This window comes from Lissotriton vulgaris, chromosome 3_1 (assembly GCF_964263255.1).
Source record: "Lissotriton vulgaris chromosome 3_1, aLisVul1.2, whole genome shotgun sequence".
NCBI classification, from domain to species: Eukaryota; Metazoa; Chordata; class Amphibia; order Caudata; family Salamandridae; genus Lissotriton; species Lissotriton vulgaris.
This window is the reverse complement of record NC_141689.1, coordinates 1,035,486,836-1,035,503,137: the sequence shown is the minus strand read 5'-3', so window position 1 is coordinate 1,035,503,137 and position 16,302 is coordinate 1,035,486,836. Positions and strand designations below refer to the sequence as shown.

Sequence of the window (16,302 nt, the reverse complement as noted above, 5' to 3'; positions counted from 1 at the left end):
CCGCAACCACTTGTTCAGTCAGCCATGATTCCAACTCACATACATTGAAATATTCTGCCATTTATCAATGCATTCACACTCTTGTCCATCGGTATGTGGTCGAATTTGTAACTTCTTTCTTCACCCCACTATCCACAGCCTCTCCTACAACCAACCTATTCACTCATCCAACATCCATGTGTCTTTTTACCTTTGCATCCACCGATTTAAGGTTGCACACTTGTCTATGTTTTATTTATGCCTTCATCCAGTCATCTATCCATCGAGATATCCCTACACTCTCCCATTCATTCAGCTAACTTCAATTTTTTCCATTTATACATGATCAAATATCCACCTACTCATTCATTCACCTATTCCTGTATATCTTTCCATCAGTTTCTCCATCAAGCACCCACCCATGTACCATTCACTAATTCACTTGTCTAGCCACCCTTTTGATGGTCCATCCACCCATACAACTACCACAAATCATTATATCTCTTGATCTACTATTCATGATTGCAACTATCCAGTAACTTTCCAACAATCGATAGGTAATTACCACATCAATCAAATCATCTGTAATTAAATATTTCTTTTCTTCATGCATCACTTCTTCGACAACCTCATGCATCCATACAGAAACCAATCCATGTTTATCTAAAATGTCATTGCGCAGTTCATATATTCATGAGTTCAGCCCTCTATATGTTTTGTGTCGGCCCGCCTGCTTTTCTACTCAGCTATAATGAAAAGGTTCTGTTCAGTTCTCCATATGTCCAATTACCACCTTCGGGCCACTAACTAACCCATGCATCATTCTATCTATCCAAAAAAAAAAAACAGTCACTGGTCTTCTGTCTATGTAGATAGCCTTAGTCAACAATCACTCCATATAATAACCATCCCATACCTGCCTAACTTTTGTAATTGAAAGATGTTGCAATAACTTTAAAACATGCATTTAAATTAATTGCAATTTCTCAAGGATGATCCATTGTAAGACAACACAAAACCCTGGCATAACTTCATAGAAGTATGCAAGAGTAATCCCTAAGTGCTCTTTCATGTACTTTTACATAACTTTGTGAATTGATCCAAAACATCTCAAATGGGAAGAAAATGCAAATAGGAAATATTCATATTCAATTTGTACAAGTTGAAAGGACTTTGCCTTCTCTGCACTTTTACTAATAGAGAGTTGATATTTTGGGGTTGACTCACAAAGAGATTTAAAAGATCGTAAACGAGTACTCCTGTTGGACTACTTCTCACACCCATAAATGCCTATATGACACGGACCCCTTGTGTTTAAAACTTGGTCAATAGAGTTTCTTAGCCGGATGAAAAACATAGTCCTTCCAGAATCCATATATAATGTTTAGAACAATCTTGGCAACAAGACATACAACTAGTACTTGCGAAACCACTTCCCAAATTCAGCCAAACCCATACATATTTCTAGAATCCCATCTGCAGAGATCCCATTCCAAAATGTAATTGTTCGCACTGTAAAAATAATATTATATGGCATTTATTGTTCCTCCAGCCTTCCAGGCACATTAACCACCAACCAACAATACACATATTGTTCTAAAAGTTGTTCTGTAAACGAATATATCATGTAACAAATCCTTCTTTGACCTGTTAATATACTAATGCCACCTGAAACTCTTTTTCTACACGATAAATAACCCCTTATTGTGATGCCTTTACTGGCAACACTAGTCTCCGAATCTTTTAATGTTTTAGGTGTCCAAGCTTTGAAGCTTTTCCATGTTGATAACTTTTCAAAGATGGTGTCAACCATAGAAACTTTTTCTAATTGTTTCATGGCATTGACGTTGTATATTTGGCAAAGGATTTGTCTATCCCAATTTCACAGACCCCACTCATGCAGGATAAAATCCACCTTGCTTCACAAAACTAGCATCGATCTGTGCACTCAAGTAGAAATTACTGGCTACAAGAACCATAATATCATTTTCTTGGTCTGAAGTTCAAGTTTCTCAACAACCAAATGTATAGAATTACAAATTAGTAATACATTTCACCTAACCAGTTTACTTGAAATTTTCCAGACAGCTTGCATAGACCACATTTTGTTTTGGAATCCGATTCTTTGAATGCATTTTTTGTCGAAACTGAATCCTACACGTTTCTAGATACCCTTTACTTGCTATACACTATTGTCCGTATTTTTCTATTCCCATCTGTAGTGGAACACTGATTGAACCCCTTTCTGCTATGTATCCCTCTCTCCTTTACTCGTCCTTTTTTCCCTCTCTCCTCGCTCAACTCAATCTCCCCATTCCTTCCTTCTTGGGTATTTTTCTTTTAGCCTTTGCACGAAGAGGTGGAAACCTCCAAGCCTCCCTCATGCCCTCATACCTACTTCAATGTTTTTCATTTGTTCTGGCTTGATTCCAATCAAATGTCTTTAACCCCATCTTTCATTTTTAGAAACTAAAGGGGACTTATTTCCCTGCACTTTTTTCTACCCATCTACCCTGTCCTACCAGGCTGTTTCCCTGCTCACTGCCCCTTTTCTTACCTTCTTCCCTGCTGTCTGTCTGCTGTTTCTGTCACCCATGCCCCCTCTGTGTTTTGGCCAAGAGAGAAAAAGGGCAAGAACTATTATGGCCCTAAACTGTTTATTTTCTCTTTTTTCTTTTTTCATTACGATCACTTTTTAGGATATATATATATATATATATATATATATATATATATATATATATATATATATATATATATATATATATATATATATATATATATATATATATTGATTACCAATCCAAAACCTTCGGATGAAAGGAAGGCACTGACACCGTGATTTAAACTCAAGGAAAGATTTAATCCGACATGCTGCACAGACGCGTTTCGGCGGAAGCCTCCGCCTTCCTCACTTAACTCTGTTGCAATGGGCATACGTTTTTATAATGCATTACATGCTGACACATCACGAGCAGAGTCATACAACATGATAGACTGTTAGTCGTTATGACAACGAGTGAGTCATGGCTAAACACACTAAATACATAGACACAGAAGAGTCTGTAGTTTTACGCGCAGAACCTGCATGGTAACACGTTATTTCTACTACTGACATTTACTGCTGGAAATGCACGTAAAATTATATACCCATTGTTTAAATACATGATATATGTAAATTCAGTACTAAATAAAATATGCGTGCATGCCAAAGTTTACATGATTAGACGCTGAGTTATGAGCATTTAAATAGCTTGTTGCAATGTTATAGCCAGTCATGTTGCTTCACTTTGGTGCATAGGTAAATTAATTTAAACAATACCGATTCCTAGGTAATACTACCTGTGACATTATCTCCAAGTGGACATACCAAAGTTTACATGACTAGACGCTGGGTTATAACAATTAGGTATCATTGTGTCTTGTTGCAATATTCTAGCCAGTCATATTGCTACACTTTGGTGCCTAGGTAAAATAATTTAAATTAAATAATAATACCGATTCCTAGGTAATGCTACCTGTGACATTATCTCCAAGTGGACATGATTACTGCTGTGCAGATATATAACAAAGGTTATAGTCGTGTCTATGCCTGACATTCAATTGTATGTGCTAGCGTTACATTATCATATAGTTGTATTTGTGACAGTAACGTGTAAACAAAAATAATAAACAAAATAATCGCTCACATTGTGTCCCAAATTGCAAAGTAAATGTATGTTACAAGTGTACAGAGTTAAAACTGGAATGAGAATATTTTTACGGGTAGGTCTCTACTTTGGATTCATAGGTGGACAGTCATAGCTTCGTCTGAGTTTAATCCATTCGGGATTTTAGAATTTAACAGGATTATGTATCTTGACTCAAGACGTCGCAAGGCTAGTCTGCGGTTCCCTCCCCTAGGGTTCTTTGGGACACTGTCTATCACATAGTAGGAAATATGTCTGATATTCCCGTCATGTATAGTATTTATGTGTCTGGCCACAGGGTACGTTTGGTCGTTGTTAGTGATGGCACGCAAATGTTGCAATATTCTCACATGTGCTTGGTGAATAGTACTCCCAACATAGCGTTTGCCACAGCTGCAGACCAGAACATATACGGCATACTCCGTTTTACACGAGTAGCCGCCCCTGATGGTATAGGGTTTGTTCCTGAATGGTACCTGTACCTCCTTCATATTAAGCCCTTGTCTGCAGGCTTTGCACTTCGTGCACTTCTTGAAGCCTTTCTGAGGTGGGGGCCACGTGACTGGTTTTTTTAGGGTAGGGGAGTTACACACTAGATGATCACGCATGGATTTGGCCTTCCTAAATGTTATATTAGGTCTATTTCCACTCAGGTGTCCTATTATAGGATCTTTTTTGATCAGGGGCCAATGTTTCTGCAGGATTTTTCTGACCTGATTGTGGTACATATTGTAGCCAGTTATCATTCTTGGGGGGTTACCAGTCACATTAGTGGGCGTAGTTTTTATCTCCAAATCTTTGGTAAATAGTAAATCCTTTCTGTTTTTGGTTTTACACTTGCTCTCAGCTTTTTTGAGGGTATGTGGTCTATAACCTCGCTTACTTAATCTTTCAAATAGATCTTTTTTGGCCTTGGTGACTCCTTCCTCTGTACTGCAATTGCGTGTCATACGCAAGCATTCTGCATAAGGAATGGATTCTTTTAGTTTAGTGGGGTGGAAACTTTGTGCATGAAGCACTGCATTACCCGCTGTTGGTTTCCTGTAAGTTCTGGTCTGGATTTTGTCATTTTGCACATACACTTCTATGTCCAAAAATTGGAGCATTTCTTTGCTAGTTGTGCTGGTAAATTTTAAGTTTAGGCTGTTTTCATTCAGGTCTTTGGCGAATGTCTCCGCACTCTCAATGGTGCCCCTCCAAAGGATAAAAATATCATCAATATAGCGCTTATAAAGCACCACATTATGTGACATTTCTACATCATGTTTGACGGCTAATACCTGCTCCTCCCACCAGCCCATATGCAAATTCGCATAGCTGGGGGAGAAGCAAGTGCCCATTGCCGAACCTTGCAGTTGTTTGTAGTGCAATTTATCAAATAAAAAGGTGTTATTATTAAGGCACCACTCTACCATCTGTAGTAACATCAACGAGTGTTGGTACAATGCTATTGGGCGTTTATTCAGATAGTATTCCAAAGCCCGCAGCCCATCTGTGTGTCTGATACTTGTGTATAAAGCTTGTACATCCAACGACATAAACACAAAATCCTGCTCCCACTGTAAATCATATATATGCCTTAAAAAGTCACCACTGTCCTGTATATAAGCCGGAAGGTCTTTGACAAAAGGTTGGAGAAAATAATCCACAAATGTGCTGGTATTTTCAAACAGGCTGCCGATGGCAGAAATGATCGGTCTTCCGGGTGGCTCTTTTGGGTCTTTGTGAACTTTTGGTATGAGATATAGCTGGGGAATTGTTGGATAGTCATTTTTTAGAAAAGCTAATTCTGCTTTGCTTATTAAACCCAGATTTCTCCATTTATATAAGTCACAGTGGTATCTCCCCTGTATACCCACTATGATGTTGGGGCTCACTCTGCAGTAACATTCTTGATCAAGCAATTGCTTCATTGCTTCTTCATTGTACATTTTTAGTGGCCACAGCACCACATTGCCACCCTTATCAGACCACCGCACGACAATATCAGATCTCTTTTGTATTTTGGCCATTAGTGCACTGTACTCCATTCTCTTGTTGTGCTCTTTCGTGCAAAATTGTTGTGTACTCAGTATTGATAGTTCTTTCAACTCTCTGATGACATATATATATATATATATAATATCGGATATAGTTCAGTGCACCATGCAGTAAATAAAACGACTCTACACCCGTCTAGAGTGCCTGTTGTGTGTCTGGTCTCAGACTGGAGTTGGATAATATATATATATATGTATATATATATACGTATACACACGCACACAGACAAACAAAGGTTAAAATAGCGAATAGCGTTATAGTCAGCTTATATGTAAAAAAATCACTGAAATTCAAGAGTTATAGATATTTAAAGCAACTATAAATTGCACCCCCTCTCCCCAATGCACAGGGTTGTCGTCAATGATGTCAGTCGGGTGTCATTAGTAATGTTATCAATGATGTCGCAGGACATGTCAGAAGTGTTGTAATATGTGAGGTTATAAGTAGTGCATGGAAAGGGTGTGAGACACAGTTACTTGAAATACCTATATCTATTGAATTTCAGTGTGTTTTTTTTAGTTTAAAACCTTTTTAAACTGACATTTTCACCTAACTGTAACATTACTTTAACCTTTGTTCTTTTCTTTTTTTTTTTTTTAAATCCTTTTTATTAATGGATATCACAGGCAGGATTAAACAGAACAATCATAATTTTGTTGTACATAATTTCCAATAATTTTTAAAGATTATTACAAAAAGCGGTTTACCATTGCTAGTAGATGATAATCAATCCTCAGGCAGACAAAAGAAATATAAAGGGGGTTTACACAAGTAAATACAATCTTGTCTGATTTTGAGTTAAACACAACTTCGAATCAGGTTAGTTAATGTCGGGTATATAAAACATGTCTCCCCATATTCTCTTTACTTTAGTCATTGCTTTCACTCCTCTTTTCCTGGCTAACGATAACTCCATATGATGTATCTCTTTAACCAAGCACCACCATTCATTCACATTAGGTGCTTGTTCAGCTATCCAAGCTCTAGCCAAAACCAGCCTTGCGCATGCCAACACAATAAAAATTAGATCTTGAAAAGGTGTAGGGTTAGTCTGTATACCTAGCAGTATCATTTCAGAAGTTAAAGGTGCATCAATTAGCAATTTCAATCTCAATATCTTCCCTATACTATTCCAAAATGAAGCTAGCGCTGGGCATAGAGCCAACATGTGTTCTAGATCAGCCGCTTGTAAATGGCATTTGGGGCATTTGGTTCGATCGTTAGAGCCATTATTCAAGGACCATTTGCTTATTTGCAGAGGAGTGTAGTAAAGTTGGCAGATTGTTTTATATGCTTGCAGTTTTAAGCTCGAAGAATGAACCAGCGTATCAATTTTCTTTAAGGAGTAAGATATTTCTTTTGAAGTGATACCTGTTGGAAAGCAAAGGGCCCATTTCTCTGCTATTTTTGGACACTCGTCTGGTTTAGTTTCGGTAAGGTATTTGTATCCCTCACTAATGGTTACTGTTTGGTTTTCTTCTCCCTTGTACAAACATTGCCAAAAATCCGAATCCAGAATCTCTTTCATTTTTAATTTTCTTACCAAAAAATCATGAAGAACCTTTGTTCTTTTCAGTGAATATCTGACATTTTTATTGCAAAGTAAGAGGTTTTGTAGAGAATTTTTCAATGGAGATCTAAGAAAATCAAACATATATGTATATAAATGGATGGGTGTCTGATAGGAGAATTGGATAGGAGGTAAGGCAACCAGATATTTGCATGGTAATCTAGGTGATTAACCCCTTCGCTGCTGATGACGAGCTCAGCTCGTCATCAGCCACGGGTGGCGTGTGCTGATGACGAGCTGAGCTCGTCATGTAACGCGGTAATTAGAAAATAGCCGCACAGCTCAAAAATCGCCGCAGCAGCGATGCGGTTAATTCACGAATCAAAGAGAGTGAGGGTAAGCTTGTAAATGGATGGTTATTGTGTAGGTTAAAGTTGACTGATTGACAAAGGGCCTCTTTTAGAGTTTGGCGGAGGTCATACTCTGTCACAAAAGTGGTGGATATCTTGATATCATATTACAAGTGCAGTAAAGCCTATGGCACGCATAATACAGTGGTAATATCTCACCTGCCAAACTCTAAATAAGGCCAAAAATATTTAGTGCTGAATTCAATTTTTGAGAAAGCCCAAAAATGATTAAAAAAATGAAGCTGGTATTAAATCCTAAGTCTTGCAGATGATTACAAATTGTAAACATGCACATGCACATAAGTGTCAAACAATACCTAAACAGTCATGCCCACATATTACCTTAGCCAATACCTTTTGCTTTAACCTTTGTTTTTTTCAGTGAATTTCTATGTTTTTAAAAATGTAAAGTCATATCATATTACCATACATAAGGGAGTCCCCCAGCGGCCAGCCAACCTCAGTCACACACCGTCTTAGGACATGCATGCTGTGTGAATGGCTAGGCCCTGTGCCCAAAACCCTGGGGGCAGCCAGTCCCATCATCTGTGCACAGCATGGGTTTAGTGCAACCACCTGCTGTGCACATCCCTTTTGACCAGGCCCTGTATCCCATCCCCACAGGCAGCCAACCTCATATTGTATACACAGCCTTCAACGGTTCACGGCAAGCTGCCGCAAACACAGTTCCCACCACCTTCACAAAAACGAAACTCAGATCACATGAGATTCTCATGGGAAACAGCGCTGCCCCTTCACCCCTGTGAAACTCCTGTGGGAATCCAGAGGTCTGTTGGATTGCGTAAACCCTAAAAAATATTTTATGAACATTTTACTCCAAGTGTGTACCTCGAGAACCCTACAAGGTCCAGGAGGTCAGGGTACTCCTACCCTTGCCCCTTAATCCTTCCAGGACACAATGACTGAGTGCCTGTGTCTTGAAATAGTGGGTGCAACATTGACTTTCATGTTTCGGCCAGCCAATCAGAGTGCGAGCTCCGGCTGGAATTTGCGAGAGCCTTTCAATCCCACTGGAGTGAGGCATCTGACAGGAAAAAAGCCCCCACAGCCAATCAGATTGCTGTATTATTTGAAGTTGTGTCTTTGCAGGTCTCCTCCAGTCTCGTGAGCCTCCTGTGAACCCACCCATCCTGATATAGAAAATGTTTTAACCTTATTTTCTCAAAAACTGCCGTAGAGATTTACAGCAAATCATAAAAAGCACGCTTTCTGGACCAAGATGTACATTTCTGCCAAATTTGGTTTAATGCCGCTAGGCTGATTTCACGTTTTAATTTTCCTATGGAAACTGCAATGGGAAATTGTGTTTTGGTACCACCATTGTGTCCTATAAGGTATCTATAACTAATGCCCCCCACCATGCATAGTTTTCTCATCTATAATTTTATTGCAAATGTTGCATTGAAATTATCAATGATGTCATAGAAAATGTCAGGACTGAAATAAAATGTGGGATAATTAGCAGTGCATAGCGAGGGCATGACTTATAGTGACATTAGGACACGCGTTATAGCTTCTTCACATAAATATAACTATAACTGCAAAATTTCTATTGTTTTGTGCTTTTAAAATCTGAACCCTATTATAACGTCTCCATAACCATAACCTTTGGCTTTTTAGTGAATGTCTAGGTTTTGTTTAGGTCTTGCCTAGACAGTGCATGTGCTGCCTCAAATGGACATGTTGTGTTCAATCTGTTGGCTTCAGTCCACTCATAGGCTTCCCATTTGCTTGCTCCATCGTCTGTCTCATATTCTTTGTCACCATTTGTCCTTGGCATGCTTGGTCATGCTTATTCTTGTTTTACCCTTTCCCTCAGAGCATGGACCAAGTACTTGTAAATATCCACTACCCTCGTTTTTACAACTATTTTAGGACCTACTTTTTTCTTTCTTTTTAAGCACTCTACACAGTGCTCTTGCTTTTACCAGCTCCGTCTCCTTCACCAGCCCTCATGCCCCATCCACAGATCACCCCCCGTTACCTCTTTTCTCTTAGTTGCTGTTTTCCATTTCCCCACCTCCACCCTCCCATCTCTGCTTGTCCAGTGCTAGCCCCATTCACAAATCACACACCCCCAACCCCATCACTACTTTAAACCCCCATTGTAGTCTGTTTCATTCTAATGAGTGATGGTAGGGTTTTGCCTTTTAATGTCCTTTTAGTGTATAGTAGACATGCTGATTGGAGCATTCGTGCTCGGCTGCTATTACTTACAGGTGCATTCTCTGTTTCTTTTCCATGCGCATGGGTACTAGGTGTGTTTGTGTTTACACCATATGTGGTCATTTGGCAATGGTGTTTATAGCTGGAAAATCAGCCCTCATGTGAATCAGGTATGCTTTATCATAGGGCATGTCAGAGCTTCTATAGTACCTGTGTAGGAGAGCTTTTACAGCATACCACCACCGTGACAGCGCCTACTGCTCATCTGTGCACGATTTGGCATGCACCATGTTGTGCATGCCACATAGTGCACGCACGACCATGCACTTTTGGGGGTGGGTCATGTCATGTGCCCCCTAACCCTACTCCCATAGGCAGTTTTGCCCAATAACCCTGTGGGTGCACCCCCCTTGCCCTTCCGCCAGCTTTTTCATGGTGAGATCACAGCCATAAAAAGGCTTGCGGAAAGGCAAGTCATAATATGGATGGCACGGCCGGGATCCGTACCGCCTCCATTTCTCCCCACTTCACACCACCACCAGCACAGCTGGATCCATGATCCTGGCGGTGCCGGTGTTGTCATAGCGGGCTGCTGGCAGTCCGGCCACTGCAATTGTAATACGGAGGGCAGACCACGGTGGTCGAACTGCCACCGCGAGTACGGCGGTCCAAGGACCGCCATCCTCGTTATAAGGCCCAAAGTCATGCTCTAAAAAATAAAACTGCATAGGCGGTCAGTCTTTTACCACTCAAGATGACCTCACTAAAAAAATAATGTTGCACAACACCCAGTACCATTGCAAGAGGGTCACCTGTTAAGCAATACACCGGGTAGCCATCCTGGAATGGTATTGTGAATGGTGTGTCATTGTTGTACTGTTCAAGATTACTGTCACATTACTTTTGAACATGCTGGCCTTGTAAGAACAGTAAAATAATGATAGACTAAACACAGTCTATCCAAAGATGGCCACCCAGTTTAAAAGCAGTGCCTACATGTGATGCATAGAACACAAATGGCCCAGCAGCAGTGTTAGCTGCCAGTCGCTCTGAAAAGTAATCGAGCGGCACACTAGCCTATCTTGTTATTTTTTGGGCACTTAAAAAAAACAGAGAAAAGGAGAAAGAAAGGAGTGAAAAGGCGTAAGTAGAAAAGGGAACGCTGAAAGAGGGGCCCAACAGCTCTTTCACTAAAACACATTCATTTTCAGGCAAAAGTCACATTTGACCAGTCAAAATTCTGTCACTCAAAGGGCAGTGGAGCCAATCACTGAAGTGGACTGACTATTGGAGCATGCTGTATGCTGTTGTGTGGCAGAAGCAAAAAGTGAATGCAACTTAAACAGACCAATGGTTGAAGAGGTCTGAATCAAAGTGCTTCTCGTTTTTTATATGTATTTAAGTATTATTTTCATGATTTGTTTAACTCTCAGGCAAGATCTAAGAAGGATTTCTGCAATTGTAAAGATACACTGAGGCTCCAGATCGGTATTAATAATTTAAAGGCAATGCAATCTATGGAAGGCTACCATACACCAACTTTTTGAGATCTTGGCTTTTTCTGGCATTACAAATGTTGCAGAGTATTTACCAGAAGCACTGCCAGGATGCGTGTAAGATAATGTAGAGCTAGAGAAGAGCAGGAAGAGGAACATAATGAGTTGGGTAATATGCAGAAAGTGAGAAAGAAAATTAGGAAGAAGAGGCTGTGGTATTTACAAACAGTACATCTACACAAGCAATGACATTGTAGAGTAAGGCGCATAGCTAGCCACTTATTGTGAGGAGAAAAGGTGCAGACATGTAAAATAAGGGAACTGAAGAATAATTTGGGCAGCAGAGCGTATATGCAGTGGTCGCTGCCTCTGTATGGGGTCAGGGGGACAGACGGGGGAAAGGCATGATAGAAAAATAAAAAATTCACTAACGTTCTTAACGGAAGCCGTCACCCCACGTCTTTCCTCAGTCCTCGCAGAGCACCGGAAGCACCCAGTCTCCCGAACTCTCCCAGCCAATCAAGACGCTCCAGGAGCAGTGTTGTGATAGGTCTGAGCAGCTGCAAGGGCCGCTCAGGCAGTAACTGGGAGGCTGGGCATGTTCTCCTCTGGGTTGTGCAACACAGACCAGTGGAGAACATGCCAAGTGAGCATGACTGTTTGGACAGCCCCTGGGTGGCTGACCAAGCAGTCATGCGCAATAAGGGAGGGAGCAAATCACTCTTGCTCCCTCTCACGGTGGGGAGCATAGCCCCCCCACGGCCCGACCTGGCTGGAGTCCCAGAAAGAAAAAGAAAATGATAATAACTTCTTGTTATTATCATTTTCTTTTTCTTTTGCACTGCACTGAGGCGACGCTCCTCCGCCATAGTGGAGGAGCCGCCACTATGTATATGTTTGTGTGAATGAGGCTCCTAATCTGAAAAAACTCATTAACTCCTTCCATGCTAGTGACGGAACCACTCCTTCACGAGCCACGGGTGGCGTGTGCTCATGACGGAGTGGTTCCGTCACGCCGCGCCCGCTCCGCCCACGCAGCACTGATTCCCCGCCTGTGCGGGAGAATTAGTGAGTGGGCGGAGCCGTAACGGAACCACTCTGTCATAAGCACAGCACTCCTGTGGCTCGTGACAGAGTGGTTCCGTCACAAGCATGGCGGCGCCATTCGACCCTCCACCCAACCCCCCAGCGCCGCAGCGGAATTACCGCCGCAGCCAAGGGGTTAAATTAGCACAACAGTTGATCTAAAATGGATCAGTGTAAAACACTCCAGTGAATTACTTCCTCCACTGATTGCAGACACCTCCACCTGCTCACAAGGACCAGGGAACAGCTCCACCTCCCTACACCCTTCCCAGGAATTTGTAATTGAATTCTAGTTTTACCGTCCGGTCGAGGGATAGCAAGGAAGGACTTAGGCCATACCATAAATTTAGCTCTCACAGTACATTATGTTTAACCCCTTGCATGAGCGGCAAATTTTCACGTTGTGTGGGTGTTTTTTAAAGTGGGCGGGATTTGGCCGGCCCCCGGCCGTCCTCCGCACATGCCCACTGTGACGCATGACGGCCGGGGCCGTCATGAGCATGTAAGAGGTTAAAAAATCCCACCATTACATATTTACGTAGTCATACGTGAAATATGGACTGGTATAATGGAAGCTAAGGGAGTCTGTTAGAAAGACCGGCACACCAGCATCCTTCGGGATTCAGATTTTTCGCTAAGCAAAAGCGATGAGCAGCAAAGAATGTTTCTTGGAGCTGGCATCGCACAAAGGACAGTAACATTTGAGAGTACAGAGAAGAGCCTAGTGGACATTTTGTTTTGTCATCACTTTCCATGTATCTCTCTAAATCAGTAATACATTACAGTGCAACTTAATGCAGGTCTTTGTTCATACACTATATGGCCTTTGATAGCGAGTCTGTGGTTATGGCTGATTTGAAAGTCCCAGAGGTGATACATTTTATCATTTGCTAAATACATTGGGGACATTTGAGGAATTTGCATGAACTTTGAGAGGTGCTTGATGCATCCTGCTCAGGCTTTTAATTTCAAGTTTATTGCTAATCAGTCAAGGAGGAACAAATACATTAGAAGTAATTTAAAAGTCCCATTTTAATTTTCTTAAGAAGTTGTTCTGTCTCCTACAGCAATGTAAAATAGATGTTTACTCAGAAAAAGCACTTTTTCAATCTGTTAGGTTATTTTGAAAGATATTTCAACCATTATTCCACAAATTATCAGTGAATCCACATTCAAGAATAAGAATGTGATGGGTGATGAAGACGGTGCGATATCTGTAAGAAAACCCATGGCCCTTAGCCAAGGTCGATATTACAAGTGAAATTAAAAGTGAAGAGCCCTGCAATTTCAAGAGAAAGGAGGAAGGCAGTGGTCTACAGAGGCATGCCATTACCTGTAGAAGTGTAAAAAAACACATGTGCTCTGTAAGTCTCATTAGCTGGAAACAGGATTACAACAATTTTCTAAAAAAATAACAGATAATGTGTTTGCTTTTCTTCATTGATTTATCTGAATGCTTGTAAACACTACGAGATAAAACTATAGAAATACATTTACAATTATAGAGCTAGTGCACTTTTGAAATAGTAACTTAGGTGGATCTTAAAGTGCTGCAACTCTGCAGTTTTAATAATGTTCAATTTTTTTATCTCTCTGTCTCTGCTCCTATGGCATATACATTACGGTAAGCCCTAATAACTATGAGTTATGGGCGAGTTTCACGTGTGATTGAATGCACTTTTCTGATTTTTAATAACATTTGCTCTTTCGGCAGAGCGTGCCATGCAGCGATTCAACCCTGAGTGGGGAGATTGTGCCTTGAGTATGGTGACTTGTCTCCGAGTGCGTAGACTCCACACTCGTAACCTCATGTCGTGAATCGGGCTCAATGTGTTACTTTGTGAGTCTGAATGCAAGTGTTACACATGGGTCGGTGTGTGTCACATGATGCTCAGTGCCCCCCAAACATGTTTTCCATCCTTCTCACTTCTAAGGGAAAAATGTGAATAGTACTGGCAGTAAACCACCTAGACATTGCACCTCTAGATGTGTCGACTTGATGCAGCACTACTAAACAATCCGGAGAAAAAGGGTCAGAGGGAAAATATTTAAAGACCTACCCAGGGTGAAGTCCCCTACTCAATCAATTCAAAAACAAAAAACACACACTGGGGGTCTATATCTGGGCCTATCGTACTCCAGAGGTTAACGAACACTACAAACCAAGTCAGTGGGCATTGCTGAAGCTATATACCATTTAGCTTGCTCATAGAGTGCCAAAATAAGCAACCAGTGTATTGGGATTCACTTCAAATATCGAATAGACCCATACAGAGAAAGACTGGATGTCCATCAACGTCAGATGTAGATCATGTATTCTCATTTGGTCATCCAAATAGGAATGGTGTGCCTCATGATCATTGAGACTAGTCCATAACCTATGCTTAACTGGGTCACATCTCCAAATGTAGTGAAGACCATGCGAGCCAAGATCTTGATGGAGTCCGGTGCAGTGCAGAAAAATAATAAAGTGTGGTGAGGTTAAAAAAGGATAGAAGATCAATACAAAACTTTAATATAACTTGATCTCTCCCTTACTAAAAACAGGAACAGTGCAAAGATGCAGTCTAACCATATAACTGCAAGTATCCGGCCAACATGTTTCAGCCTCAAGGGAACCAAATCCCACGGCTTTCTTCAGGGCCACAGTCCTTAACGTTTGCTACTGCATATCAAAAACGTGAAACCTAACTAAACCAATCAAAGGATACAAATGTGTCGTAAATATTTCTCTCAATCCTCTGTATCAACCAGTGTTGATTGTATCTGTTCACAAAAAATCAAAAGTATATAACATAAATCTCAAAATAAGGTTGCTTATTGGCCTAAGAACTACATTGGTCCGCGCAATGACCCGTTTTTGTAGTCCGTCGCGTTGCTCTCGCGAGAGAGCCTTTCCAGTCAGAATAGGCAACAGAAAAGATCGGATCCTTGCAAGATTAACAATCGAGGTAATCGCGCGTTTAAAGTAGTACAAACAGCGCGTATTCCACTCAAGGGGTATGTAACTTTACATGTTATGTCACGATGTTACACGGAGTTGAACGCTATTAGGAAGGCTCCTCCCCCTCGTACACCCTTTTAAGCGGCCACAGTCCTGCCCTCGTTGCCTCCCCCTGAGCTAAGTTGCAAGCTACGAGGCAACGACGGACAGGTGAGGTGTGAGTTTGATTGGAGTAGGGTTACTGCCAAGGAATGGGAGGCCAGATATTTGGGATGACTCGAGTGCTATATTTTTAGAGAGGGTCTTCACTCTGTCTCCTCTATCTATAGCATTCTTTTAAATTGATTCATCGTGCACAGTACATTTAGAGTTCTGATAAAGTAATGTATAGCCTAAGATGGTTCTTTCGAACTGGTTTGGGGATAGGGCCTGTTTCTCTTTTAATTGGAGACCTAGCGATGCTCAAGAAGGTGTAAAGACTATAAGGGTATCAGTTAAGGCAGTCAGGAGATAGACCAGGTTACTTTAGCCTACAGCTTCTCCTTCATCCCTTTCTTTACCTTTTCCAGAGCGGGCCTCATTTTATCCTGAGCAAGGTACCAGGAGAGGTGAGGTTTGCTCCCTGTACAATGCAGGTCAGTACATAGCGAGTAAAAAAATTGTAGTCACCTCTTTATGGGACTGTGACCAATAAGCAACCTTATTTTGGGATTTATGTTATATACTTTTGAGTTTTTGTGAACAGATACAATCGACACTGGTTGATACAGAGGATTGAGAGAAATATTTACGACACATTCGTATCCTTTGATTAGTTTAGTTATGTTTCACGTTTTTGATATGCAGTAGCAAACGTTAAGGACTGTGGCCCTGAAGAAAGCCGTGGGATTTGGTTCCCTTGAGGCTGAAACATATTGGCCGGATACTTGCAGTTATATGGTTAGACTGCATCATTGCACTG

At 41.1% G+C, this 16,302-nt stretch overlaps 2 protein-coding genes across 2 annotated transcripts in view; one reads left to right on the top strand and one right to left on the bottom strand.

Moving 5' to 3' along the window:
• The window catches only part of SYNPO2 (synaptopodin 2), a 788,878-nt gene that overhangs the window by 652,309 nt on the left and 120,267 nt on the right, over positions 1 to 16,302 (top strand). The gene's annotated exons all lie outside the window — the stretch shown is intronic.
• Positions 3,764 to 7,461, bottom strand: LOC147727354 (uncharacterized). The gene is made up of 2 exons (XM_086962745.1): positions 7,270 to 7,461; positions 3,764 to 6,279 (listed from the first exon to the last, which is right to left on the bottom strand). Exon 2 carries the CDS (start codon positions 5,696 to 5,698, stop codon positions 3,764 to 3,766), a length of 1,935 nt encoding a protein of 644 aa, XP_086818871.1. The 5' UTR covers positions 5,699 to 6,279; positions 7,270 to 7,461.